The 27964-nt window shown below is 36.2% G+C and overlaps 1 protein-coding gene across 3 annotated transcripts; it reads right to left on the bottom strand.

Moving 5' to 3' along the window:
• Window positions 1-420: 420 nt before the first annotated feature.
• Window positions 421-27925, bottom strand: LOC112563772 (attractin-like). 3 transcript variants are annotated; one of them, XM_025238086.1, is made up of 27 exons: window positions 27662-27925; window positions 24364-24570; window positions 23689-23823; window positions 21942-22120; window positions 20993-21155; window positions 20280-20370; window positions 19736-19949; window positions 19282-19474; window positions 18561-18715; window positions 18237-18318; window positions 17369-17433; window positions 16170-16304; window positions 15913-16034; window positions 15259-15391; window positions 14837-15040; window positions 13117-13335; window positions 12190-12330; window positions 11591-11684; window positions 11298-11353; window positions 10973-11067; window positions 9570-9639; window positions 9142-9293; window positions 8028-8086; window positions 5087-5165; window positions 4744-4899; window positions 4346-4499; window positions 421-3783 (listed from the first exon to the last, which is right to left on the bottom strand). In XM_025238086.1, the coding sequence occupies exons 1-27, from the start codon at window positions 27892-27894 to the stop codon at window positions 3689-3691; spliced, it is 3681 nt and encodes a 1226-aa protein (XP_025093871.1). In that variant the 5' UTR covers window positions 27895-27925; the 3' UTR covers window positions 421-3688. The 3 variants fall into 3 exon arrangements, with proteins under 3 accessions (XP_025093871.1, XP_025093869.1, XP_025093872.1); XM_025238084.1 differs by lacking the exon at window positions 8028-8086 and adding an exon at window positions 6582-6640; XM_025238087.1 differs by lacking the exons at window positions 421-3783; window positions 8028-8086 and adding an exon at window positions 6582-6640 and having other exon boundaries at window positions 4357-4501; window positions 4745-4899.
• Window positions 27926-27964: the final 39 nt, after the last annotated feature.

Raw genomic sequence — 27964 nt, 5'->3', positions numbered from 1 at the left:
TAAATTAAACTTAAAATTAAGCTCAAAGCTGGTGTCCATTTATTGAAAACAGCATAAGTCTCTCACAAAAAATACATGACCTTTTTTAAAAACTTCTTTTGATGGATGAGGAAGTGGGTAGAGAGAGACCCTTGGACTGACCTAAGCTCTTAACCTCTGCCATCACTGATGTCTTGACCTCTTTCCAGAACACTGGTTACAACTGTGATATGGCTTGTATGTCAAGAACAGAAAGAGTTGTTCACTCAGAACTGCACAGCGAGGCACCATGTACTTTAACTGAACTAAATAAATTCCTTGGAAAAGAATTTTGTATTCAGCTGGACCTTATTCATTTAATTCAACAAATTCATTAAATAAGAAATTTACAAAAATTATCAATATTTACTTCTTTATTTTGAAAAGATCATAAACATAAAATTGTTTACTGAAGAAGTTTATTGAAATAATGCATATTCCACTAACTAGCAATGATTCAAACACACATTTTAAAGAAAATTTTTAATTATTTTATTTGTACAAAATATTGTGATATGTTTTTTCTCCCCCTCAAATAGCTTTTTTCTAGATTTTTTCACTTGCTAGATGGATCATGTGCTCCCTCCACCCCTCCCTTCAAAATCTCTCTTTCTCTCTCACCCTCACACACACAGATGCAAGCACACTCATACATGCATGCTTGTAAGCACACATATACATATATGCATCATACACACCTAACCCACATATACACCAACAGGCACAGCTAATAGTGGGCCCACCGTGTCAAAGGCAAGGAAAGAAAATGTGATGCACTCAACTTGCAAAAGGATATTAAACAAACCAAGTAACTAACGTTTTCATGACATAACGAACAAAATAAAGATACAATCTGGTGTTTTCCAGGCAGTGTGGACTAGACTGCATCTATCACAAATCAAATGTGCCTATCTCAATCATCACAAACCTACATGTAGCTGCACCCCAACAAAACCAGCACCGTCTTTATGTATACAGCTGCACAATGAGAAATCTTCACTACACAAAACTCGGCAGAGAGACAAAACAAATGTGCTGTATACATTTACCAACCATCTAAATGCTCAGTCACACTCCCTCTCTCTCTCAGACAACCATGCCTACACATAGCTCCATTCTCCATGTCACTTTAAAATGACTCACATTATGTACAAGATCACAATAAGACATTGAAAAAGAAAAATCTCACTATTCTCACAGTTTAAAAGATCACCAGGTTTCAGCTCACAATTACTAAAAATGAAAATACACACCTCTTCTCCCACAATTTACAACAAGGTGCCCTGTATTTATGATTAAGCAGAGATTATTATGTAATTTTTATATTTCTACAACTTTGTTCCGCTTGCTTCTAACATGAAATTATATGAACATTGTCTCACCTGTATAACTATCCATTTTTACATCTAGTCATCAAAAAATATCTCTTCTGGAAAAAATATATATTTCATTATACCTATAATTTCTTTTTAAGTTAGCTTACTGAAAAATAGGGAGATGGTCTGTGACCCTAAAACAGGAACAAAATAAAGTCTGAGATTCCAGAGACCTAAAGTAAGAAATACAGCCGGAAAACAATAAAAAAAATTTCACAATACAAGAGAAACACATCTTATCTTAAACATTCGTGACAATGATGTGGTAAAAATTCTGTGTGGAAACAGTAAGCATGATATGATCACCATTTATAAGGTTTATGAGATCCTGAACAATTCTTAAACGTATAAACTAACACAAGGAACAGAAAATTTGAGATATTTTTCCATCAATAACAGTGTGCACAACTTCATGTGAACAATTACATACGTATAGAAGCACAAACAAATGCATGCACATGCACACACACACACACACCTTTGATAGTATGATGATCACTAGTTCAGAGGCAGTATCTTAATGCCTATCCAGATGCAACAGCCAAATGTTTCACTGGCTACATTGAGCACACATCCATGCTAAGCCTTCAACAACATACTGAGGACAATACTTAGGTGTTACCACACTACATTCCAGTTGGTAAAGGCATCTGGTTTCAGATGACTGAGCAATTTTTCTTCTTTTGACCATTACTAGCATGATAAAGTAAGCTTTAGTTTTGAAAACCAACTATGAATTCCACAAGGTGTTGCGCCATGCATGGTTCTGCATGGGTTACCAATTTCATTACAGATTTACACAATAAGCCCAGCAGAAGACAACATGCAAGTAAATACAATTAAACTGTGATAGCTGTATTTCAAACAATATTTAATAATTGTTTTTTTTTTTTTTAATGGCAGCATTAGAAGACAGTGTTATGGTCTTTTTTTCCCTAGCCCTACCCACATCTCCAGTCTGTCTATTCACTGTCTTCCACATTAATTTATTACAAGTGAACAATTAAAACATTCCTGCACATGTGAAAATTCAATATTTTAAAAGCTGTTTTTTAAAATAAGTATAAGTAATAATTTATGGATTTGCATTTACATAGAAAGACATCTGAATAGTGTGTACAACTACCAACTATATCACATACTGATAGCTCAGAGGATAAGACCCTATTACAGGGAATAAGTTCAGCTGCTGTGACCAAATCCTTAACCTTATGCAGTAACTTTTCCATCTAATGACAACACAGATGTGATAATTAGAAAATGAAGCTTTCACAGTTATCCCTGCACTGATTTCTTACGATCATTTCTCTTTCCTTTGCAATGCATCAAGATGATTGATGTTCACTGGTTTGTGGTAAACATAACGTGAAACATTTCTCACTCTTATTACATGTACCAAAAATAATAATGTACATCAGTGTTACATGATTAAGTCCAGCATAAATTCATGCAGAATTAGTTGCTGCACTCTTCAAAATATTATCTACAAGCAGCCACCTTATTTCAGGTTCTGTTAACTCTCTTGCCTTCATTCTCATTTTGAATGCACACATATATGTATATATAATTTGACATGGCAGTAACATTTAGTTTCACATGTGATCATTACAAAAACTGTCAATATAATCTGTCAACAATATTTTTTTTGAGCTGCCTAGTTGTCTGACATTTTGTGCACAACTGTTTTTTTAATTATTCAAGATCTATTTGAAAAGTTTCAGTTCTCAAAAACCAATAACAAGTACAAAAGAACAAAATTTTGTATGCACTTTTGAGAACGAAATAAGGTTAGGATTTAGGGTTACAAAACATTAATGCAGTGAAACATTTCTAGTTACAAAATAAAAGAATACAAATCAAAATGGAATATTTCTAGAGCAGGCTAGCAGCATATTAGCCATCAATCAACATTTTGCAGGCTTGTAAACTGAAACCAAGAAATTCAAGTGACAGTATGTACAGGACTATGATCAAGGTGTGTTTTGTTTTTTATAAGAAGAAATGTGCTGCTTGGCAAAATAATTGTTTCTTGGCCAAAATAAGCAGGTGGCAATACACAATTGCCCCCTTTCGGGATTCATTTACTAATATTGCAAGACTGCCCAATTAAATGCATGACTCAAAAACTCATGCAAATTTTGTCATGCTATGACTTTCCAGAATCATCTGGCATAAAAATAGGTAAGAACAAGAAATGTAAAGCAAAGTAAAATTTTCAAATAACTGCAAAAACCAAAAAACAAACAGACAAAAAGAAGAGACTGACAAAGCACTTCTTTGATCACAGCCTGTCATTACGCATATGTGTCTGGGTGGGTGTGGTATATGTGTTTCCGCATTTTTGGCTTGTCCCCTTTGATATGCTCCAGACTTTGTTTTCTGTTGGTCCCTATAAACAAACACAATTAAGTCCACAAATAATGTGTTAATAATTCAAATTCAATGCTCCATTTTGAAAAAATAAGAGAAAATATATTCCTTTATTCAAAGAAGAGAAAATAAATGTGAAAAAATACATTTAAACCAATCAAGTGGAGCTAGACATTTACATCATCTATCAGTTGAAATGAAGTATATTCTAGCACTTCTTATAGTTTTCTACAGTCAAAAAAATTAGTTCAGCCACTGTTGTATCTGCTTTATGGTGGTCTCATCAATTTTTATTCAGTGTGTCTGTTCTTAGTATCTAATTCACAGGAGGTGAGACTGATGCATGGACTATCAGAACTACATTTCTTCCACTAATTTTGCAGATTTTGAACAAATGTTATAATTTTGTCTTGTTTTCTTACAATATCTCACAGAGTTGTTATGATTCTTCTTCAATTTTTGGCATATCAGGGTAGCAATGTCAATGTAATATAACCTGGGAGTTAGTAAAGTAAGAGCATTTAAGGCTAAGGCATCCATAATGATCACTTTTACTAAACTGCTCTTTGAAATGAACTTACCAATAGCAATCAAAGCACTTCCAACAGCCATGCCTGACTGACCACTAGGTGCAAACTCCCCATCCCCAAATGGAAGCTGTATAAGAAGAGTTAGAACTGCTGCTTTGCTGCCTGAGAGTGGCTCAATTGCAACTGCTGATGGCTTACTGGTCAGCTGTGACAAAGACGTTTCATCCAGACATCAAGAAAACTCATGACTCAATGTCATTAAAATATGTGTATAAGCTAAGACATTCTTTAGTACTGGATACAGATGAAAGGGTATAAGGTTATTTTTCCAATGCCTTATAGATTGTGTCTTTTAGATGCAATGACAAACTAACTAATTTGACCGACTCCACCCTTCACTAGGCAACAGGCCATATAAGTAAAGCCTCTTCTCATACACATGTGCAAACCTTTTTTCTTCGACGAAGAGCAGAGTCCACATGGTCGCGCAACTCCTTCCTCTCTGGTATCCCTCCACCTGATGCAGATTCAGTCTTGCGATCGACCTCCACACAGACTGTTGCAAAGGGACGGCTTGCCATTTGCTGCATTTCTACCATCATTTGCTGAAAAATTATACATCACATTCTTATTTCACTAGAGCTTATGTCTATTTCAGCAATTTGAAGAAACACTCTTAAAGCTGGCAGGGGATTTTTTGGCCAACCTCCTTCCTCTAATCTATTTAGGCCATGACATATGCAGCAATTTTCAGCAAAGTCTCCCAGAAAATGTAATCCCCGTGACATTTACCTGTCGCCGCCTGTAACTGTCATACTTGTGTTTGATCTTCCACAACAGGGCAGCTATCAATAAGAGAGACAGGAAACAGCTGCAACATGGTACACCATCCTTGATTAGTTCCAAGATTCATTAACAGTCATCAATATCATACTCCTACACCTCATAGCTTTGTTCTTCCTGAAGATTTTCTTTGTGCTTATGAAAGTAAAACAATTCAAGGACTGATACTGAAGCTTGATCTAAGTAATAAGTTCACTCTTTTAATAAAATTCTCCAGCATGCAGCAGACTTCAACTGTATTCTACATTATGTAACTGAATATTATTTTGTCTGCTGATTCTAAATACTTTGTACACAAGGCTATGAGACAGTTATTGATGCTCTAAATTTCAAAATCATGTGCAATTGAATCAAGATTTTCTGTCATGTAATTAGCATAAATCACTGAATAATTTTCAGCTAAACACATTATGATGTACAAATATATTATTTCACACAAACAGCTGAATACATGCACACTGAAGCAGGCACATTAACAAGCAGGGGCACATTCACATGCAGTAAAGCAGATGCGAGGACACAATCATGTAAACTCCGTGTACCCTCACACACACAAAAAATTGTCTCGCTACTTCCCCACCCCTGTCCCATGTACACACAACTGACAGTAACCATGTCCATTATACTATCCAAATTAACCTCCTACTACTAGAAGCGCATTAAAGCAAAAGCCATATATTCATGCAGTTCCACTATGTGGGTGTATAAAGAACGCTGCTTAGTACTGTAAGCATGAAAATGCTAGAGTGTGGGTTGGAAAACAGATGTAAACAGGACGTTCCCTAACCCTACCCCCACCCCAAAAAAACAAAACAAATCTGGTGTTATTGTAATTCTGTCAATAGTATTATAATCTTTCTTTCAATGGATGTCATATAGTTCAAGAATTGTTGTAAGACAACCAAAAGTCTTTACTTTAACTTATCTTTAGTAAGCTGAATGCATCTTGTACAAAAAAGGCAATCAAGAGTCATTTAAATCAGATCAGTGCTCTGGTAAACCAAAAGGTGTAATAGCAGCCTTCCATTTATAAGCAAGACTTCAAATAAAATGGAAGCTTTAAGCAAACTTCAGAGATTTATTTCTTAGTAAAATTATTGTATCTTCTTGTTTCTAGATGAGTGAAACTTTAATAGCACTTTTCTTCTTTTGAGAAAAAAAAAAAGATTTATACTATTAAGAATATGCATTAGTTCTCGTCATAAACTGTTAAAAAGTGTTTGAAATAGGATTTTATCATGAAAAATAGCACAAAATTGTCACTGTCCTTCACAATTTCACTTTTTTCAAATTATTTCTCTTATACCAAATTTTTATACATATATTTTAAATAATTAATTTATGCATCAATCAAAGTATCAAAGAAAAGAAAGTGCAACTCTGAAATCTATGAGGAAAAAAAAAAGTAATGTCCAATCACCAGCTCAACTTTTGTTCAACTTACCTAAAGAAAACCACAAAAAATATTAGAAGATCTAACTGGCGTGGCTGAGCAAAAGAAATCTGAAAGTAAGAAATTAAAACCCATTCAAACAATGACACCACTTCACTACTGAGTGGATGGATATCTATGTGTTAGTGGTGAGTGGGACAAACAAAACACCAGAAACACACATTGATCAGTGTCATATGGAAACAATACGTTTACTTTTCAATGCAAAAACAAAAAAACTCAATTTATTCTCAATGTTTTTTTTAGCAGCCCAAGTGATCAGTTTATAATCACCTAGGACTGCCTTTGCACAGACATCCTCTTAAATTCATGATTAAATATTTAGCATAAAGAGAATATTATACCAAAGTATTTTAAGAAAGGTGAGGCTAACTCCATGACTTTACAGTGGTAGGAGAGTGAGTTGGGGAGTGAAGTTTTAGAGCCCTCACTTATTTGGGAGCTAGTTTTTGTGATGGTAGTGCCCATCTTGCTGCATTACATCTCTCCCAGCCTCTATTGAGCCAGGTACCCACTGCACAGCTGGGTCAGCTGCAGAAACTATGCTCCATAACAGATGCTAAACTGGCCAGTCTGTATGTGCTCTAACCACTAGGCTTTTCACCTTCCCTAGGCAACATCATCAACCGGTTTCCTAGGATTCCTTCATTACTCTGAAGGGCAGAAAATGATTTGCAGACTAAAGAGAAACATGAACGTGCTTCAGACCAAGTGCTAATAGCATATTTGAAGATGCTTTATGAGTGAAAAAAACAATACTCAAATTTTGCCTGTGAATCATTCACAGACTTTTCTCTGGAAACAGGTCTCAATCACGTTACACAAAAGTAAGTTTTTATTCCCTGCCCTTTCACTCCCACTGCCTACGATTTTGTTTTGTGTCCATATGTCACCAAGTATGTTGCATGCTTATAAAATTCTGCTGCCCTCTTGCGTGGTGATGACACCCTTCACCTCTGGACAAAGATAAACTACTTCACAAGTTAAAACACAATCTGTTGTTTTATTTATAACAATTATGACAAGTTAATAAGCAAAATTATTTTAATCATTGCAAATCTTTGCCTTAGGCTCAACAAACTGTGAGGAATGTCTTTAAGTCTCATTGAGTTAAAGATGTCGGATAACGACACTGGGAATGGAAATTTTTGCTACTGTTTCAGAGAATGTGATGAATATCAGAATCTTGTTTATCATGCAAAAGACTACATCCAATAAATTTTTTCCTTCTTTGAACCAGTCTAGTTAATCCTTTAAAATAATTGTTTCTTTGCTGAGGCAATTTTAACTCTGTCCATGAAGCAAAGTATGTCCTAACCATACAAGGCAAGCATGTAACAAAACCCACCAAACACAAAACAAGACCAATGGAGACAGTGGCTAAGCTGGCAGAAGAATGCATGCTCACTACACAAATCAGTATGATCAATTACATACCTAAAAAAGGTAACAAAAAAGTGAACAAGATCTATTTTGGGGAACTGTGAGAAGGAAATCTGAAAGGAGAAACAGGCAACATTGTTTATTATAAGTTTTATATATATATATAGCTATTTCTACTATAGTAAAAGAAAGTGGACTGACCACTCTGAAGTCATTTCATCCTACCTCTAAATACATACAAATCTTAATGCAAAGTACCTCACGCAACCTTCAACAGACATTTTCCCATGCTCATGAGCCCTACACGTTGAAACCAGACCTGAACTACATAAACCCAAATAATGGCTGCTCTTAACAGCATTTTTGTGAAATAAAGAACTTGATCTTAGAGACTTAATAGTCCACCATCATTAAGCAGTGATAGATGTTTTCATAAAAGATAAAAAATACCAGATTTATGAGAATCCATGATTCTACGTCCATGCTGCTGAATAAAAATCTATGATACAGAATATATCAAGAAATGCTTAAGCAATTTACATTTACCAAACACTTAAACAATTTTTTTTCCCAGTCTGTTAACTACTTCTTCTTTCTATCCACCCTGGATAAGGAAGGTAGTAAGTCTGAAGTTTAAAAAATACTGCATGGTTTTATCTGTATAATATATACAGATATGCACATGTGCACCTATGTATTCATATAGTCTATAAGCATCATGAATGTACACACAGGCACACAGAAACACATGAGTATGGGCCTGTGAGCATTAACCGACATATAACCTAGAAAAACAGGATAAGTAAAAGGAACAGCAGAGGCATAAAAACAGGCATTCAAAGAAAATCCCAAAATGTAAAAATTATCTAGATTATCTGTCCTCCCTTCAAACATATTTCTTCAAACAAAATACTGTTTTTCATGAAACATGCAGAGGTCATCAATATTTCAACAAATTCTCAATAAACCCATAGCACCACATGCTACTGTATTCCTGCACTTCTTGTCTGTTATTCTCATCTAGATTTTACTTCTTTCTTTTCCTTTCACAAAAAATAATACTGCTTTTTTTTCTCTTAGTTTTCTATTTAAAGCTTCAAACACTCTATTTTACTATTTTACTTTGCCATCTTCATCCCAACACTGGAGACATAATGGTAAGCAGTACCTGAAGCCAAAAAGGTGTTCTGAAGCTGTAGACATAGACGAAAAATGTTGTATTCATCTCTCCACCAAAAGCATGGTTCTTGTGATCAAATTTAGTGCGAAAATAACCACACTCTTGGCTCTCAGTGATCATCTTCTCCCCTGGCTCTGCCTCTGAAAATAAAAATTGATGTGTCCCTCAGTACTAGTTGCTACAAACACTGCTTTGGAATTTAGTTCTTTGACAACCTTTTAAATAATTATTCTAAATTAATGACCAAAACTCTCTCGGTTAGACCCAATGATCCCTTTTTTTACTTCTTAAATGTCTTCAAGTGACTCATTCTGCAAAGCTCTAGGTTAAGATTTAAAAAAAAGTCCCATCTTTAGACTTTAAAACCACCATGTATACAGGAAAGCCACACACTAAAATGCCAATTTCCTGCTTACTTGACTTGTATGTGATATTCAGCAAAGCAGGACCAGAACAGTTCAATGTAAAGTCCACATCACGGTCACCCTGCAAAGGAAACCAGACATGAAATTTGAGTAGAGTCATGTAAGAAAGGTTGAAGTTTATAATACCATTCAATAACTTAGATCACAAGCTCTCAAAGAAGAACAAGTGCATGCAAGGCTAAAATTTCCTCTGATTCTTCCCAACCTGCTTTCCTTCTGAGGCAAATCAATAAACAAATTGAAAGTCATGTAGTGAAAAATGTCTATCTAATAACATACACTGAAAACATTTATGGAATATGAAAGCATAAAAACAGCTGGTTAGAAGTATTAGAAGTCCTTATGTACAAGTATTCTGGCCCTGCATATAGTTTACTAAAGCATTATACATCATCTGTGAAACGACTATTCTCTTCCTTTATCATTATCAAATTATCATTCTCTCCCTTTTTATCTCGCAAACAGCCGATTGCATGTGGGATAAAATACTATTGTTTGTAACAACACTTATTGTCAATTGTCAGACATTTTTCTATGCCTGCTTTTCTCTCTGGGACACACCAGCATTAGAAAGGCAGTTTACAGCAGACGACGTCTGACGTCATATTCCAGGCTATTTTAATCCAGTTTGCGGGGAAAGGTCGAGGCCTTTTTTCGCTGACTGTAGAAACACCTGACATCATGCCCATGCTATGTCACACATCGTCAGCTTGCTGCTTGTTTTAGCAATAGGTGTTTGCTGTTCATTGCACCCTCCCATAGGTACTGTTAGTGTTACTGTTAGTACTCACAGGCTGGTACTGTTAGTCTTATGCAGCCATCATACTCTTTGAAAAATGTTTACAAGGATCTTGCAGACCTCAAGACAAAGTCCCCTGTGACTGAGTTCTCCTGGTTTTTCTTTTTATATTTTAAAAAATTCCACTTATTTTTCTTAAAGGAAACACTGAGATCTCCTTCATCGTACTATGCAATATTCCTGCTGTCACCACGCAGCTTACAAGACCTGCTGCTTTGATGTGATACATTGATAGTTGTTGACATAAAACACATTTTCTCCATCATGTTCACTATGCAAAATCTGAGCAAAATACACCAAACCTTACTTTCTCTCTATGCAACATCCTGAATTAAAAAAAAGAATTCAAAGAAAGTATCCTTATTATTAAAAAAACAAACACAAAATATATCACTGAGCACAACAAACAGTTTTTAAAAAATGATGCATATCATTCACTGTTTGAATCTATTCAAAGAACTTGGAATAAATTTAGTGACTAGAACCTTGTTCTAATGAAATGATACACAAAACATATTGAAAAAACACCAAAATTAACAACAAAACAAAAACAAGAACCCACTGATACATGTAAGTGTTCCAGTCTACTACTTACAGAGCTTGGAATGCTGATGAAATTGATCTGTGTATAATTAAGATCTTCTCTTTTGGATAGATTGAAGGTGTACTGATAGTCTGTTGACAGTCGATCTGAAAACAAAGATGTCATATTTTGCAACAGGTATGCAAAGAGTTAGGCATACAGAACCGGGAATGAATTTTAAAATATATCTGTTTAGGTTTACATCTTGAACACATTAACACTTGTTTATGTTGCAGAATTGAGCCTTAAGTTGAAAATACTTTATGTCTCACCCCAAAATGCTCAGTACATCACACATTGCAAGAAACTTTCTTAAACATCCCACAATATAGCTTACAGTAGCATGTTCCTCCATTCCTTGGATCACCAAAGTACTTGTGCATGTCATCACATCTATGTACAAAACACAAATAAATAACTCCCAAAGTGTTTAAAATTAACCAGAGCTGTATGGCAATGCATTATATTAAAGAAAACAAGAAAATGTCTTTTGCTCACTACATTACACAAGGGTTATCTATTTAGTCTATAAAAATGACTTTAAAAAAATCTTATACTAGCTCATAAAAGCAATCTGTCAAGCATAGCTTGCCAAAGCGAAAAAAGCAGCATGCGTAAGCCAAGACTTACTTATCGCAATAACGTCCAGTGACACCCCTTGTGCGACAGTAGCATTCGCCATCTTCTGGATTACATGAGTCAGCCTGGCCATTACACTGACACTCTGCACACAGAGAATTCAAATTATTACAAAATCATAAGAAGAATTCTGAACACCAGTGTAAAGTTAACAATTGTGCCACTGACATGTAGGTTCCCCTACTATCTGAAAGTAAAACATCCCTCCAGGACTTCTAAATGTGGTTGGTGGCACAGTGGTTAGAGCGACTGTCATCATGACAGTAAGCATTAGGTGTTGTGAGTTTGTATCTAGGCTCCATCAAATCTCTCTATGCATGTGACACCTGTTTACAGGACAGACTATCTGTGGTTTTCTCCAGGTACTACAGCTTCCTCCACCTTCTGTATGTCTGTGAGAGAGAGAGACTTGAGTGAATAGTTATGTTCTGAATGAATGAATGTCTAAGACATAACTGATGCCTACTGATGTGTTCTAGTGCAATTAAGTAAGTGCCTTGAGCCTGTTTTTGTTGGTGGGATCACTATAAAAAAAAATATGTTGTTATTATCATCATCATCCTGTGACAGATGCTAATAACTTTTAATACCTGAGCAGTTGCCGCCATTCATAGGATTGCCATAATAGAAATTCTGACAGGATTCACAATACTGTCCAGTGGTCGGAAACTGGCAGGATTCACAAACACTGCTGTTGGCAGGACAGGATGAATGTCCGTTACATTGGCACACTGCAAAAATCACCATGCAAGAGATGAACCATGCGACACAAATGTTTTGTTACAACTTGTACCATGTCTAATCTTATACATCTCTAACATACGAATGAAAACTTATTTTAGACTTTGGAGATGATTAGCGTTTAAAGACTAAATAGAAAGGTAGTATAAAACAGAAGCAACAAATTCTATTGTCCTCTGGTTATTAGAGAAAATCTGAGAAAACCCATGCTGGTTGGCGCATGTGCATGCACATATTTCACAAAGCATTTCCCACCATGGGAGAGTGTGATTAAAGGGGTGACATGACCTGCATACCACCTGCTCGCCTGGCAGCTCATGGGAAGTCAGCGGTTTAGGGATGCATAAAATGCTCACGTGACAAGACCTCGGCCAGTGATTTCTATCTTTTTGTCTTGCTTGATTTTTTTCTATCACCGGACTTTGTTTTGATATATTTTGGGATGTTCTTCCACTGGATGTGATGCCCATTTCCATCTAGGTTACAGCTTCTGCTGTCCAGGAGACACTGGTGTCGATGAATAAAAATAATCACCAAAGTTGATTGGTAGGGACAAGAGACTTGCTCGACAAGGAGCCATGCTTGTTTAAAGCTGACCCTTTGGGGATGAATGAGGCAGTGTTACTACCAGTTAATTGGGAAAAGTGAAAAAAAAAAAAAACAAACAAACAAAAAAAACACAGAAACTACACAAAATGCACAAGAATTAGCAGGTATAAATATAAGAAAACTCTGACAGTAACAGAAGCAATTATGAACAGTTTTTCAGCACTTACGTGGACATTCAGTAAAAAACCACTGAGGAGCTGGGCACAGCTGTGGTGCTGTCGTGTATCTGAAGCCAGAACTTGATCCAGAAGGAGAAAGCTGAACAGGGCCCAACTGGCCTCCTTGCATGCACATACCCAGGCCTGTGTTTGTTGAGTTATTACACCAGCCACACATAGGATTAGCCTGGCACTCTTTGCAAGACTTTAACCCTGAGCACTGTGTAGCTGCACAATGTAACAAATACAGCTAGGTTTTAGCAGTGTTAGACTTCACAAATTTAAAATGCAGATTCTGAAAAAGAGAATTACAGGTCATGGTATCATCTTACCCCCACCCCACATGAGCTGACTTGTTTTATCACTGCCTAGGATGGATTGTCCTAAGCTGCACATAGAGCAATGTCTATTGAGCAGATTACAAAGTCGTATTTTTGTAGTGATTTATCTTTGTTTCTAAAATGCTAGAAAAAATTGCCCTGAAACAACTGTTAAATTTATCTTGTCTAACAGTGAAGAAACAGCTTTGCTGAAGGTAATAAATATTTTAAGTTTGCTAGATAAAGGGCAGATGTCAATATTCATTCCTGGTCACATGGCCAAGCCAGACTAGCTTGTGCCCCTTGACTGTTGCAAGCAGAAGTTACTGATGTCCTACAAGTGTGCCAACCATACTTCATACAAAGTCATTGGTTTTGTGTTCTTTGTATGAGATTCAGAGCAGCCTCCTCAGACACTTGTTCTTGAATGCCTGAATTCTCCTTTCTGCATCAGCAGCAGAGTACATGTTTCACGTCTGTAAACAAGGATCAGTACTACGAGGGACTTGTACAGATTATACTTTGTAAAACACCTCATGTCATGGATGTGGTAAACCCTGTCCAGCCTAGCTAATGATGTTGTTGCTGTTGTGACCCTGATTAAGACATCTGTCGTTGATCTGTCATCTTTGGAGAGGGTGGCTCACAAGTAATCAAAACTGCTTACCACTATGAGCCATACCCAATTCATGTTGATCTCTCAATTAGTAAAAATTTGACATGTCTCATCTTGCTTGATACTGTTTGTGGTATTTTGGATTCTGCTTTAGCATGGAGTTTTACCTTTTAGGTAGGATCCTGACCTAGTCTGCTTTTAACATCTGCAGAACTGCATATTTTACGCTATGCAACATCAGCCCAATCTGTATCTTCCCATTTGAACAGACTACATTCTTGCCTGTGCCTTTTATCAAGTCAACTAATGTTATCTTCTCTTGTCTGTTCTCTGTACCTTCTCAAACTCTAAAACTCTGCAGCACAACTCCACTCATACTTCAAGCATGCAGATGAAATCACACTTCTCTATTTTCTCCACTGGCTCTAGCAGAATATAAATTTGCCACATTTTGTTTTCATTCTTTTCAGGTTCTGCTCCTTCTTGCTTCTAGCTCACTACACTCCGTATTTCTGGAGTTGCTCACCCCCTTTCCATTCCTAGAATGTGTTTGTGGACACAGTTCACTCACTCAGCATCAATTTCTTGGAACTAAGTCCCTTATCTGATGAGTCATCAGCAGACAACAGTCTTTTAAAACAAACTTGTTCAAGAAACATCTGCAATTTTAGACAATAAGTTTAAGTCTGGCCATTATTCTTTATCAGCTGTAGCTTTTTTCATTTGCTGTATAATTTTTATTATTCATATTGTTCATGTACTTTATTAGTATAAAAAATCCAAACCCACTGACCATTGCATCTGGAAGTTTTTGTGGTCCAATCCATGCACTGTCCATAGGGAAAAGACACAACATAAGCATTAGTGTCAATGCAGACTGCCAGGTTGCTACACCACATACAGCTATTCTGGGCACAAATGCTGCATGTGTTGAAGGCGGCACATGGCTGCTTGCTGCAGGTTACAACAGATGTTTTGTTGGTGGTGACGTTGACCCCTAAATATAACAAAGAAAAGATACGCACTTAAATTAAATAGCCCTTCTTACAACAAGAGCACCCACATCTATGAAAAATAGGTAGAGAACTGGGAACTGTGTGAAATCCTAGAAATAATATGTTACATAATCAGATGTTTTTTAAATGTAATATTCTTAGATGTCATTCTGTTCAGTGTCTGAATTCACATAATACTCCAGTAATTGTTACAACATACCTGCTTCTATACTCCTTGCCTTGCAAATGTTTTCTTCCCATGCACAACGAGAATCATTCTGGCATGCTTGACAAGTATGGTACAAACTGCATCCTGCACTGTACAAGCTGGAGCAATTGTCCAGTGTTTCAACCTGCAATAGAAAAAGCAAATAATTGGTAGTAAAATTCAAAACAACAGCAAATATTCAGTACATGTTAGCCCACTTTTTATACATTTCCAATGCAGCTGTGACAATTAAATGTCACAATACACTTAAGATACCAAGTTTGCATTTTACAGTTTGCTTGCTCAAAGTGCACCTCTCTCACTATAATTTTACATCCATAAATTAGAACTACAACTAAGTACGACAGCCAGTATATTTCATAATAACAACAAAGACAGAATAAAAATAAGCACCACATAACACACTTCTGCACTGGATTTCCCTTGAAACCTTTCATAAAAATCATCGTTAGATGGAATAACCATTTTCAGATATGATGTCTCACAGTGAGACCTGCCTTCCAATCCACCACAAACCTGTGTAACCTAGAGTGCACTGCTTACTTTGGGTCTCTGCCTTACAAAAATAAGGTAAAGGAAGTTTAATGGTCCCAGCAACCAATGGAAGGAGCATAAACCCAATTAACTAAATAGAAAAAAAATCACCTTCTCATTAGCTGTGCAGTTCAAAGCTGTGCATTTATCTCCACACCAAGTACATGCAGCCTGAGTCCCACCATTTACACAGGAGCTGCAGGTATTGTAACCAGGGCATGGACTAAAGTCACCTGAAAAAGCAATTTATTTTTTAAACCATCTTGACAAAAAGTAGTGTTGTGAATATGCATCACACAAAACAAAAATCTTTTGTTGCAATTCAACAGTGTCCACAAAAAAAGAAATCTCCAATGGTCAACACTCACGTTTTTCAGCATCGCAAACAGCCTCTGCCAAGTCTGTACTGCTGCGTGGGTAACAAGTACCATTATTCCACACACACCTCAAACCAGGCACTCCTGACAAACATGTACTGTTGTTTTCAAAAGAGCTACAGTTACCTGAAAAGAAGAATAAACAAAGTTTTCCATCCACCTGAAAATCAAGTTATAATTACAGCATATCATATTTTAATTATGGGACTTAGTCCTGAAATTGCTACAAAACTTCAGTGGATAGGCACGTCAAAATCAATCTAAATGAAATCTTGTGGTAATGAAACTTAAATACTGAAATTCTTAAATGCATCTTACAAATTCATTCACTGTCTCTCAACCTTGTAAATATACATATACACATCTGGCTGCACACATCTGCATTCATAAGCAAAGAGACATTGGCATAAAAGATGAAATATGAGACAATATACTGCTTTCTTCAATTTTCTGAATAATGTCTTACAGATATATGGTCCATACTACTATGACAAAAACAAAATACCGACTTTCCCTGCCATTTACCAGGATAAACTTCATTCATCCAGTCCATGGACTGATACTAAAAGCATATTTCAGAACTTTCAGAAGTAATCAATACACACTTCTATTTGTCCGAAAATACAAAATTATTCAAGTGCACTCTTTAAATCCTTTGGAATACCACAGAAAATAGTAAATCTAACAAAAGCACTTTCTATAGATTAGGTAGTTTGTGGCAATTGCAAGGAGTCTTTTGCGTCTGCTGCTTTCCATGTGACAATGCACATCATCTATACCCATGTTCAAAACTTTCCCTTCCTTTCTGCAAAGATCAGGTTTATATTTGGCCTTGTCATTCTTCACTTCTTGAAACCACAGCCAAAAAGTTTTATCCTTTTCATCTGTAAGCTTTATTTTATTAAAGTATGTCTGCTTTGTTGACATTGTAAGAGGATAACAATGCCAGTGCAAATGGCGACAGCCAAATCAGTAGGGGAAGTTATTTTACAGCTATATGTCAATTTCTGGCTCATACAGAAAAGTGAACAAGCACAAACAATCTAAAATCATACTCAGATTTCCTAACCCTCCTTACACACCCTAACAAAATCTCCAGTGTCACAATGTTTCCTCTTTCATCAAGTTTCATACAAATAGCTTTCAAATATCCTTATATTTAAAATTAAGACTACAGGAATGTTTCATACCACGAGTGATGTTGATAAGATCATTCAGCATCACACCACTAAATCCGCCAAATAAAATAAAAAATCTGAAACAAGCAAAAGTGGCAATAAAACAATGAAATTACTTTAGGTTAATTTCAAATGCTGTATTTCTTTATATTATTTTACTAATGCTGAGGGGATAAAATCATCTCACATAGCTCACAGCATATCATGAAATTACATTAAAATTGTTACTTGAAGTTACAAAGTACATGAGGTAAAAGCAACTGACGATGGATTTTACTTTCTCTTTGCTGTATTTATTAGATATATTAATTAGTGAGTAGACAGTTTGCATGCTGGATGAAAATATTTAAATGGCTACACTGTCTTCAAGATTCTGCGTATTCCATTCCAATAATCTAGTCAAAGGTGTTTGAAAAACTATGCCAATCAATAGGCAGTCTCAACTGTTCACAAGCATTTATGACTTGCAATGTGTGCAGATCATTAGTATACATCATTATTCTACGTTAAAGGTCATTCCTTAACCTTTTTTAGTTCACTGGGGAGTGAGGTATTGGAGACTTCACTTTTCTGGGGGTCAGCTTTATGAGGAGGTTATTGCCTATCTCCTCTCCTTTCCGGCTTTATCTTTCCCAACCCTCTATGGAGCTGGGTACCAAGCTGGGCAGACTTGGGAGACGATGCGTGACACACAAACTGGCGCACCTCTTGGTTTGGACGTCAATGCACTAATCACTTGGGACTGTATTGTGAATCACTGGCTAAATATAACCACTTAGAACTGTATTATGGATCACTGACTAAATACATTTTTATTTATATCAAGTCTCAGCCAGATGCCAGTCTATGCATAATTAATTCAAAACAGTGATTAACATACCCATTGTAGGCAACCATTGAATGTCCAAACCTTGACATGTTGTCCAGAGATGGCAAGGTCACGTTGTGCCAAGAGTTGCACTCTAGAAAAGAAGTGTAATTCAAAGACTGCTTGTTCATCAGATTTGATATTTGATTTTTAGTCAATGCTATTTCAAGCTTTTCGTTGAAGATTTAAAAAAAAAAAGCTCTTTGAGCACCAAAACTGCATAAGTAACATGAACAGAATAGTCAACATACAGTTGGAAAGGGAGAGGAAAGAAGTGCACTGCTTGAAAGGATTTTTTAACAACACAGCTCAGATAAAATAACTCTAGCAACTCACTGATATCATAAAGCAAGAAGTCACTGGAGTAACATTTAGCACCACGACTCTTTGTTGTGTCATTGTGGGTGTTTCCCCCATACACAAGCAGAAAATCATCTGCAGCCACCATGGACTGCAGATACCGAGGATGCCCACTGCTATGTAACAAAAGCCTGCAATGCAAAGTCATCAAAGTATCAAAGGAAAATGAACATACTTTCAGGTGCTTTGTGCACATATCAGCACATCCATAACTGAAAACAAAAAAGTCTATATATATATATGTCTCTCAAAAAAAAGTTGTCCATAAAAATGTAACAGATACAGAGATCAAAAGGGTGAAAAACAGACCCAAAGAAAAGCAGACATTAAAACAAATGACAAGATTTTTTTTGTTGGGGTGGGGGGGGGGAGTACAAATACAAGATGGTAACCCCCAGTCAAAACAACAATGTACAGCACTTTAGTTTTAGTACTAAAATTAAGTTTACCAACATTTATTGCCTAGAGATATTTTGAGTTTGAGAAATTAATTCATTCTATGAGCACAGTTTGTACAATGTCCTTAACACTCACCCCAACTCTCCCCCAAGACTTCCCAAAAATATCAATTTCCTGAAAGTAACTGAAAGTCTAAGTATCTCTTTCTTTCTTTTAACACTCATATCTTTCTCCCTATCCCAATTCTCAATCTTCCCCCTCCCCCACTAGATGGTGAAAGTGGCCAGACATAAATTACCAAGAGTGTTCTGTAGGATCATAGCTGTATAGTCGATCAGTAAGGTTGTAGCTAGATGAACCAGATGTCATGGCTGAATGATAACCACCATAGACAAAGATTTTTCCTGTGTTATTTTCATAAACACTACTATGGCCATAACCCCCTTGTACAACAGCTCCTTTCGTTTCCAGGGTTGTCCACATCCCAGTCACTGCAAATACAAGAATAGTCACAGTTCAAATAGTGCAAAGATCTTTGTGTTTCTTTGTTTGTGAAATGTAGACTAAAGAGAGCAGGGAATGCCAGAAGGGATATCTGTTCTACTTGCAAAGTTTAAAATATAGACATTTAAAGTGACTAAAGTAAGTTTCTGACAGCAGAACTTAGGTGATAAATCTGCAGCTAAAAATAAATGAATCAATTGATCAGCAGAGTAATATACGGTGCCAAAAAACACAAAACCTACACTCACCAAAATTGTACTGCTGAACTCTGTTGACATATCCAAACAATGGGCTGTAGCCAAAAAACACCAGCATCGTGTCATTATAAACATGCGCAGTATGACCTGACACTGGGAATCCAGATACAGATGTCTGATTCCAGCTGCCCCCAGCAATATCATAGACCCACAACTCGTCTTTCACCAAACCATCTCTGACACCTCCATAAACATACAACCTATTCTGAAACACAGTTTGCACACAAGGTTATTTTGAATGCACTAATCAAAGTATGGTCTGTTGTTTTTCTTTTTTAAACTCCGTTAACTTTATTCTGTGGGATGCTTTCCTCACTCCTCAAAGCTTCAGAGTGCAGTAACTCCTGACAAGACAGAAAGCTATTATGTTCTTCCTCAAGATAAACTTATAACATTGCATACCATTTATACAAACTGCAGCATGTAACCTTGTAACCTCCATCTCTGCATCTCTTTTTCTATAAAATGCATCACATAACCAACTTGTTTTAAATATCTTCAACATCTGAACAATGTGGTATATTATATGAACTACCTGATATTTAACTGCTGAATGTGCATAGAGAGGCCATGGTGTTTTGGTGCCCTCTGGTACAGTACTCCAACTATCATTCTTGAAACTGTATCTGTAAGAGTCGAGTGAATCAAAACATAAGACTCAGCAAGTCCTTAGCATTAGCAAGAGGTTATTATTAAAAGTGGTCTCTAAAGCCTTTTGAACAAAACACAAATTTTATTAAAAGTTGTCCCCTGACCCTTTTCATGTTGATGAGGGGTGTGATGTTAAAGACCACACTTTTCTTAGGGCCAGTTTTTTTCTGAGAGGGGTGTCCACCTCTCCCTCTAGCTGCTTTACCTTCCCCAATCCTGCATGAAGTCTGGTAACTATTACCAACTGTTGGGTTAATTAGAGAAGTTTGCTGCACCACACAGGTATCAAACCTGTGTGCCTACAGGTTCAGATGCTAGTGGTCCAGCCACTTGGCTATCCACTTCCCCTTCTAAAGCTTGCTGTGTAGCCATCTAAACCTGCCCAGCCAAGCATCAATTGCTATCACTTTTAGAAATACTTAGTATAATGTTAAACCTTTAAAGACTTAGAAAACAGAAAAACTGGAAAGCAGCAATTGCTCATCAAACCGATGGAAAAATAAGTATAAAATTGTAAGAGATGTCCTAAATGACTGTAAAAAGAAAAATAAAAGCTTCAAATGATGCATATTTTAAAGCAGTAACCAATAAACTTACTTCAGTAACTGAATAGCTGCACTGCTGTTCAAGCTGTAGCCCCCTACTATCCACAATATGTCCCCCTCCTGCAGAGCCACATGAGATGCTCTGGCTAGGTGTGGGTCAACTGAAGATAATGGCTGCCATAACACATCACTCTCTAATGAACTGCAGTCTTCGCCTGTCAGCACACACCATGAAACATCTTGTTGAGCTTCAGTGAGTCATTTAAGGAAACAATGTGATTTAAAAAAATAATTTGCTGTTTCTGTTTCTCAATAATCAGAGAAATGTGTTGAAATGAAAAAAACATGAGGTAAAAAAATTCTAGGCTATTCATTACCAATGATTATGAAGCAGTTGTCTCCAAATTGTCTTGATATAACAGAATCAGTGATTTCGCTCCATCAACCCTCAACTTCACACACATTGTATTTACCATAAGATAAAGCTGCAAATTGGCCCCAGCAATGAACTTTAAAAAAAAAACTTTTAGGTTGCTTTTTATTCCACAATTCATGTTATTTATTAAACTATATATTATTATTTCAATCCTGATTTACTGAAACCCAAATGTTAAAAGGGTGTTTCTTTTGCTCCTGATCAACGAGATTCAAAAGTAAAATCAATGAAATTTTGGTTTCTGTATAAACTCAGAGTCTATATAAAATATTAAATGCCCAAAAGTTGTTAAGTCGTACAAGTTCCATTTTGCTATACATAAGAGCTTTACAAAAATATTGAACAAATTAACCTGGTATTCAAAGGCCAGTTGAAATTTTTGTAGGAATGAGATCAACTGATTCTTCCCCCTGTTAGCTAAGGAATGTTGACTTTTAAAATGAACAAGATAATGATATATGGTTTTTATTCTAGTCACAAGCACAAAATGAGCAAGCTTTTATCTGTTTAAACTGTGCTCACATGACAGATTTTTAATCTCTTAATAATTCATACTTATACTCACCTCTAAGACCTGGATCACAGTTGCAGATTCCATTAAGACACACACCACTGTAGGAACAATTATTCAAGCAAAATGTCATGTCAATCTCACAACCCATGCCAGACCTTCCTGCGTCGCATGCACATTCACCATTAAAGCATGTTCCACTTTCTGAACAATTTAAGTAGCATCCACCAATGCTGTTGACAAAATGAAAAAGCCATAATTTATGAAGACACAAAAAAATATATGGTAGAGTTTAGAATTAAAGTATTGATAAAATTGGGTGCAAATAATGGAATTTACGTAAGTGAAGTGTTTCCCCCCAAAATTAATAAATACATATCTTATAAATTTTCAGCCTAATCCCTACCTACAGGGCTTTCTGGCTTGATTTATTTATTTCTGTGCTAATAACTGTTTTAAATTATAGATATTTCACTGGCATAAATGCATACATTTGTTGCTATGTGTTAAAATAAAAAAATACACAGATACAAAACATCCTGCTAATTTATCGCTGACTGCTTTGTATCACTCATCCTTGTAGCATCTAAGGTATAAAACATACTGCTTTACTTCTTGTAAACTTGATGCTTAGAAATGTATGTTTCTTTCTCTTTCTTTACTTACACATGACAATGAAGCAATAATCAGTCAATCTCTTGCACACATTCACATATGCGAAAGTACTGGCATACACACCAACATGAATACACACATATAAACTCTGTCTGCATCTGTAAGACTGTTCACAACTTTAGCCATACTAAATGTAAACTTCAAAACATTTTCCATAAAACAAATATATGTATATATTACCTGACTGTAAACATGCTGCACAACAGGTAACAGTATGCACCACACCCCATAACAGACGATGCAAATCAAATCCAAACAAAAGGTCACTATTAATAAAGTCAAGTTTATGTGTAATCACTGAAATGATGACTTTTGAAGATACCACCTCTGATTAAAAATCTACAGTTTCAGCCCTGCCATTTAAAATGTCACTGCTTGGAAGACAGAACAGCTTAGAAGAAAATAATCGAACGTGACGTTAATATGTTGTTCCAAGTTTGCCAATGCTTCCTATTTTAAAACAAATAAGGATTTCCTACTGAGACTTGCCACACCCTCTATCGACTATTCGGTCCCTTTAAAGGCAGAACTTCTTGTGGGCATTTTTTAAAATGGTTTCGTCCGTGCAAGGAAAGGAAGGAGTGCAGTATGTTGCTGACATTATGTTCAGATAGAAGTCCTTTTGCCTCAGCTCTCAGACCCTTCAGCAAGTACTGGTCTGGTGAGAAAGACGTTTGATTGCCAGGCTAGTTGGCATCTCTACCCCGCCTATTGTCCAGGTAGTAATTGGAGATGACTGGACACTAGCAGTCATCACCTTGTGAAAATTATACTCTCCTACCTTCCCTTGCACGGGCGATGTCATTCAATTCTGCCCCCAGAAAACGTTCCACCTTTAAGCTAATTTGTTACTTGACTCTTTTTCCTCTTCTCTAACCCAGTTACCTTTTTTTTCAAATGTTTGAAAGGTGTACTGCAAATATAGCTTTGGTTGTTGTTTTTGTGAAATGTAATCCTAGTATGAATTCAGGTTTCAGGCACAGCCAGTTCTAAATGCATTGGTTAACACACAAGCACAAATAAATATGTGCATGCATAAAGGGACTCCACTCTCTCACATATCACTATTACTTTGTTTGCAAAGGTCATTGTGCCGTGCCTGTTGTGTGAAAATACCACCACTAACCTGTATGAAATATTGAAGCCTTGCATTGTGTAGGCAGCATCACTATAGAAATGCAAGTAACCAAACTGCCCACTAAAGCGGATGTTAATTTCAAAACTTGAAGTGTTTCCTTCTTCTTTGCTCAGAAGCAAACCACTGTAAAAGAATATATAAAAGTTACTTCCTGATGTGTGGGTGCTTTTCTGCATTGTAAATGTTATATTAATGGCAGCTGTTGCTGCAGCAATATTCTTCTCTTTTAACATGTATTTTACCCTTTTTTTGATCAAGGATGCCCCAGTAAAGAATTCATCAAATATCCTATCACTGCTGTAACCTCTTCCACCACAGTAGCAAGAAAACACATGAAAATCAGAGGTTTAATAAGGGTTTGCTCTGGAGTGTGCACTGCTTTGAAGTATATAAGAAGTTCAAATTTTTTTGTAATTAAAATGTTAGCATTTCTATGTAGTATTAATCATTTTCTCCCTTTTCTCAAAAGTGTGCATGAATACTAGCGACAATAAATCTAACAGTCTTAAATTCTAAATATGCAACAAGTGCATTTGGAGCAACCCATTTTCAACATTACTGTAACCAATATTCTCAGACTCTGTACAGTCACTTGTGAGACATGTTCATCTTCTTAAAAATTCTTTGAGAATGCAGTATTCTAACTTAAACGAAAAGAAATACCTATAGGCAGCCAACATTGGAGCAAAAGCAGAGTCACCATCATGGATGTAGAGATGATCCCAGCCACACTCTGTTTCAAATTCGTAGAAAACAAATCTGACAGACACATTACCATGTGCAACACCAGTGTCCACCAACCAGCTGCAAGTCATGTCTTTCTGATAGTTGCCCCTGCCCTCAAAGATAAAGCCCTCTGGATCTTTCACTCTGAAATAATGATGCAGGCAACAGGATTTTGAACATACAGTGTCAACGTGATCAGCTTGTGTGGCTTTAAGGTCACTATTATCACATATGCACAGCTTCTCAAAAATATCCTATTTACAATATACTGATCACCCCTTCTGCTCTCAAGCTGACCAAGAAAAATCAACCTTCATAAGAGACGCAAGGTGCCTATCATATAGAAGTGGTGTGGGCTGAAGGAACTAGATGAGCCATTTAATTATCTAAGAAATCCTTAAGGATTTAGCCAGCAGAAATTCAGCAGTTGCTAAGTGCAACATATGTAGCAAACACTGTAGCCACTTTTCACCTCTCAACTAGGTCAAATTTTTCTTGATTTCTCCCAGAGTACAGTTGTAGCTTGATCCATCCTATGAGTTAGGGCATGGAATATTGTGCCAAAAGAACAGACCATGAAAAAAAAGACTGACTGAAAGCTGTCTAAATTAGCTGAAATTTTAACAAACCATGTTACATATAACACAGGTATAAATAGGGATTATCAGCAGTAATGGAATAGGTGTTTTACACCAAGTCAATAACTAAGGCTATACCACAGCAAGGCACCCAGCCCTGTAAAGAGATGCCACATGCAGAGAAAAAAACAGCGTGCCTGAGACAAGAGCTGAACCCAGGACAGCCAACCTTCACAGTATTGGTGACAGGCGCTAACCATTATGCCACCAGACCGCCCCTATTATCAGCAGTAAGACAGCACAAGGAAAACATACGATTTTTAAATATACATTAATATATATTGAGCAATCCTTCAGATGGAAGTTCATTTTGAAGTGGATGGAAATTTCTTGGAAAGTGGGGTAAATGTTGAAAATCATTAAATTTTGGCTGATAACTGTCGTGTGGCTAAAAATATGCCATGAATTACTGTGCCTGGAGTGTTCTCCATCCCTCAATACTGATAAATATTATGACACAAGCTTATGGGATTTGTGGGACATTTACTGCTACAAAATGTAATGCTAATAGCATAAGATGATTAACCCTATTAGCATGATGAGCCAAGATCGTGGCTTTGCCGGGAAAACACAGGGAAGGCAATTTTCATTACTTTTATCAGAAAGTTCAAGCTTTCTCCTTTGGTTTCTTGATCTAATGTTTCCCTGAGAGCAGCAATAATGAAAAACAAACATCAACCACTGTTGTCTTCACGGTCCTCAGTTATCAGCTAATCTTTGTAATACTTCTGCTTTTATGCAGTGCTAAGAGGTTAAGACAGGAATACAAATTCTGCAATAACATCACTTATAGAATCCGAAACTTTATGTTCTAAATCTTTTGTCTCATTTATCATATATAAGTGTTGAGCTTTAAAACTGTTTCATGTGTATTTACCATCACTGTGCCTTTTGTAATAATTTTTGGGGAGAATGGATGAATGAAGCATGAATACCTTTTCAATATTTCTTAATTCATGAAATATAAGAGAAAGTATATACATGTAGTAAAATTTATGAACACTATTTAATTACACAGATGCTATTGTATTAGGCTTATGCTCAAGATGCATGTTATGCAGCATTCAAACAAGTAAAAAGACTGCTCCTTCTTAGTCTATATTGAACAAAGCACCTTTTTCCAGCAAAAGTCAACAGGACATTTATAGATTACTTGCTAATTATGTGTTAAAAATAACAAATCTCTCTTCAAGGTAAATATTAATATGATATAGATATTATTTTTACAGGACACGAAAACTCCTTGTAACATCAAGCTAAATATTATATAAAGGAAGAGTACAGACATCTGGTGTCTGACATATGCCTTTATCACAAGAGTATTTTTGTGTGCCAGTCCTTTACATCATTACTATCCCATTTGTCCAGTTCCCTGCGGCCAATGTTTGACATTTGGTTAAAAAATGTGGGAAGGTTATAACACCAGTCTAGTTAGAAAAAAAAAAACTCTAACTTGTATTTTTTTAGTGCTAAAAAAATGCTAGAAATTTTTCATCTTAAATGATTTTAACCTTTTTCTGCATATCCACCCTGCCACCCTTACTTTTAATTTGTACTCTGTAGCTTGTAATTCTCTTCCATGAAGTTTTATCATCACTTTTCTTACCAAAGGATGTGTGCACTGCCAGGAAAAAATCTGACAATTTTACTGCTATCATGCATGGACAGCACATTGTATGGTGTATATAAATAGGTTACGACTGAAAATGTTGATAACAGTCTACACCTTTTCTTCAACAGTGATTTACTGCTCTGAGTAAACTGTAATCTCTTATTCTCTCCAGCACCTAACAACTGTCATAAGTTCAGCTACCACAAAAGTTTACAATGTATAGTAAACCTGTGTCATTTTTATATGTTTAGTGGTAACTTTAAATATCCGGTCACTTCTAAAGAGAAAAATGCTTTGAAGTAACTATTTCTAATAAATGAGTACATGTACATTTAATGAAAATCTGTGAGGACAAAAGTGAATCAATAGTGGATATGTTTCATTATGTCTAAAAATACATTTTTAATTTGCTGATCTGCCATTTATATATGAAATACAGTGATCATGTAAGAAGTACTGAGAACTAAATGTACTGAGAACAAGTACTTTATCTCATAAAAAATGTCAGTCCAAATAATTTTCAGTTTTCAGTAATGACTGCAACCCTGCATGATAAACTTTAGACTGGATTTCTTCTTCTAGTTTTAAACTCAGGTGCAGCACAAGTAGACACATACAAGAACTACACATGAGTGATAAAGCAATAAGGAAGTGTCTCTTATCGACTGTGCTACTACTACTAGCACTTGGCAGTGGAGACTGAGTTATGTGTTAGGGGGAGGGAAGGACGCACTTTCTACCAATCATAATCAGCGGGCGCCTCATATTAAAACTAATGAAGGAGGTGCACATCAGTATGATGACAAACCTCAACGAGATTGTAATAAAACAAGTAATAAATTTCACGAAATATTGAATAAAACGTAAAACAGTCGAAATCAACCGCACATAACAGTTTTATCAGCTGTATATATATAATGGACAAATTCTGCATTAAAACATATCAGAATAAAGAAATAAAGAAATAGTATTCATATAAACATACGTGATTCTTCCTCCACAAGTATCGCAAAAATTTCCTGACCAACCAGTGTAGCATATACAGGATCCATTTACACACTCTCCCTGGTCACATTTACAGAGAGACTCACAACGTACAGAGTTCAGATGAGTAATAAATACAACTAATGTGACACTTATAAATAATCTGGCCAAGACGTCCGTGAACAGTTTTTCTGAGATTCGAAAGCGGACTGTAGAGCGGACCTCGCCCGCCATCTTGATTTTGTTTCACATCATTCCGTCATGAAGACGACCCTCCCTACACTATTGTGTAGTTGTTATTATC

This window comes from Pomacea canaliculata, linkage group LG5, assembly GCF_003073045.1.
Source record: "Pomacea canaliculata isolate SZHN2017 linkage group LG5, ASM307304v1, whole genome shotgun sequence".
Lineage (NCBI taxonomy): Eukaryota > Metazoa > Mollusca > Gastropoda > Architaenioglossa > Ampullariidae > Pomacea > Pomacea canaliculata.
Note: the sequence above shows the minus strand (reverse complement) of the source record. Positions and strands in the feature narration are given on the sequence as shown.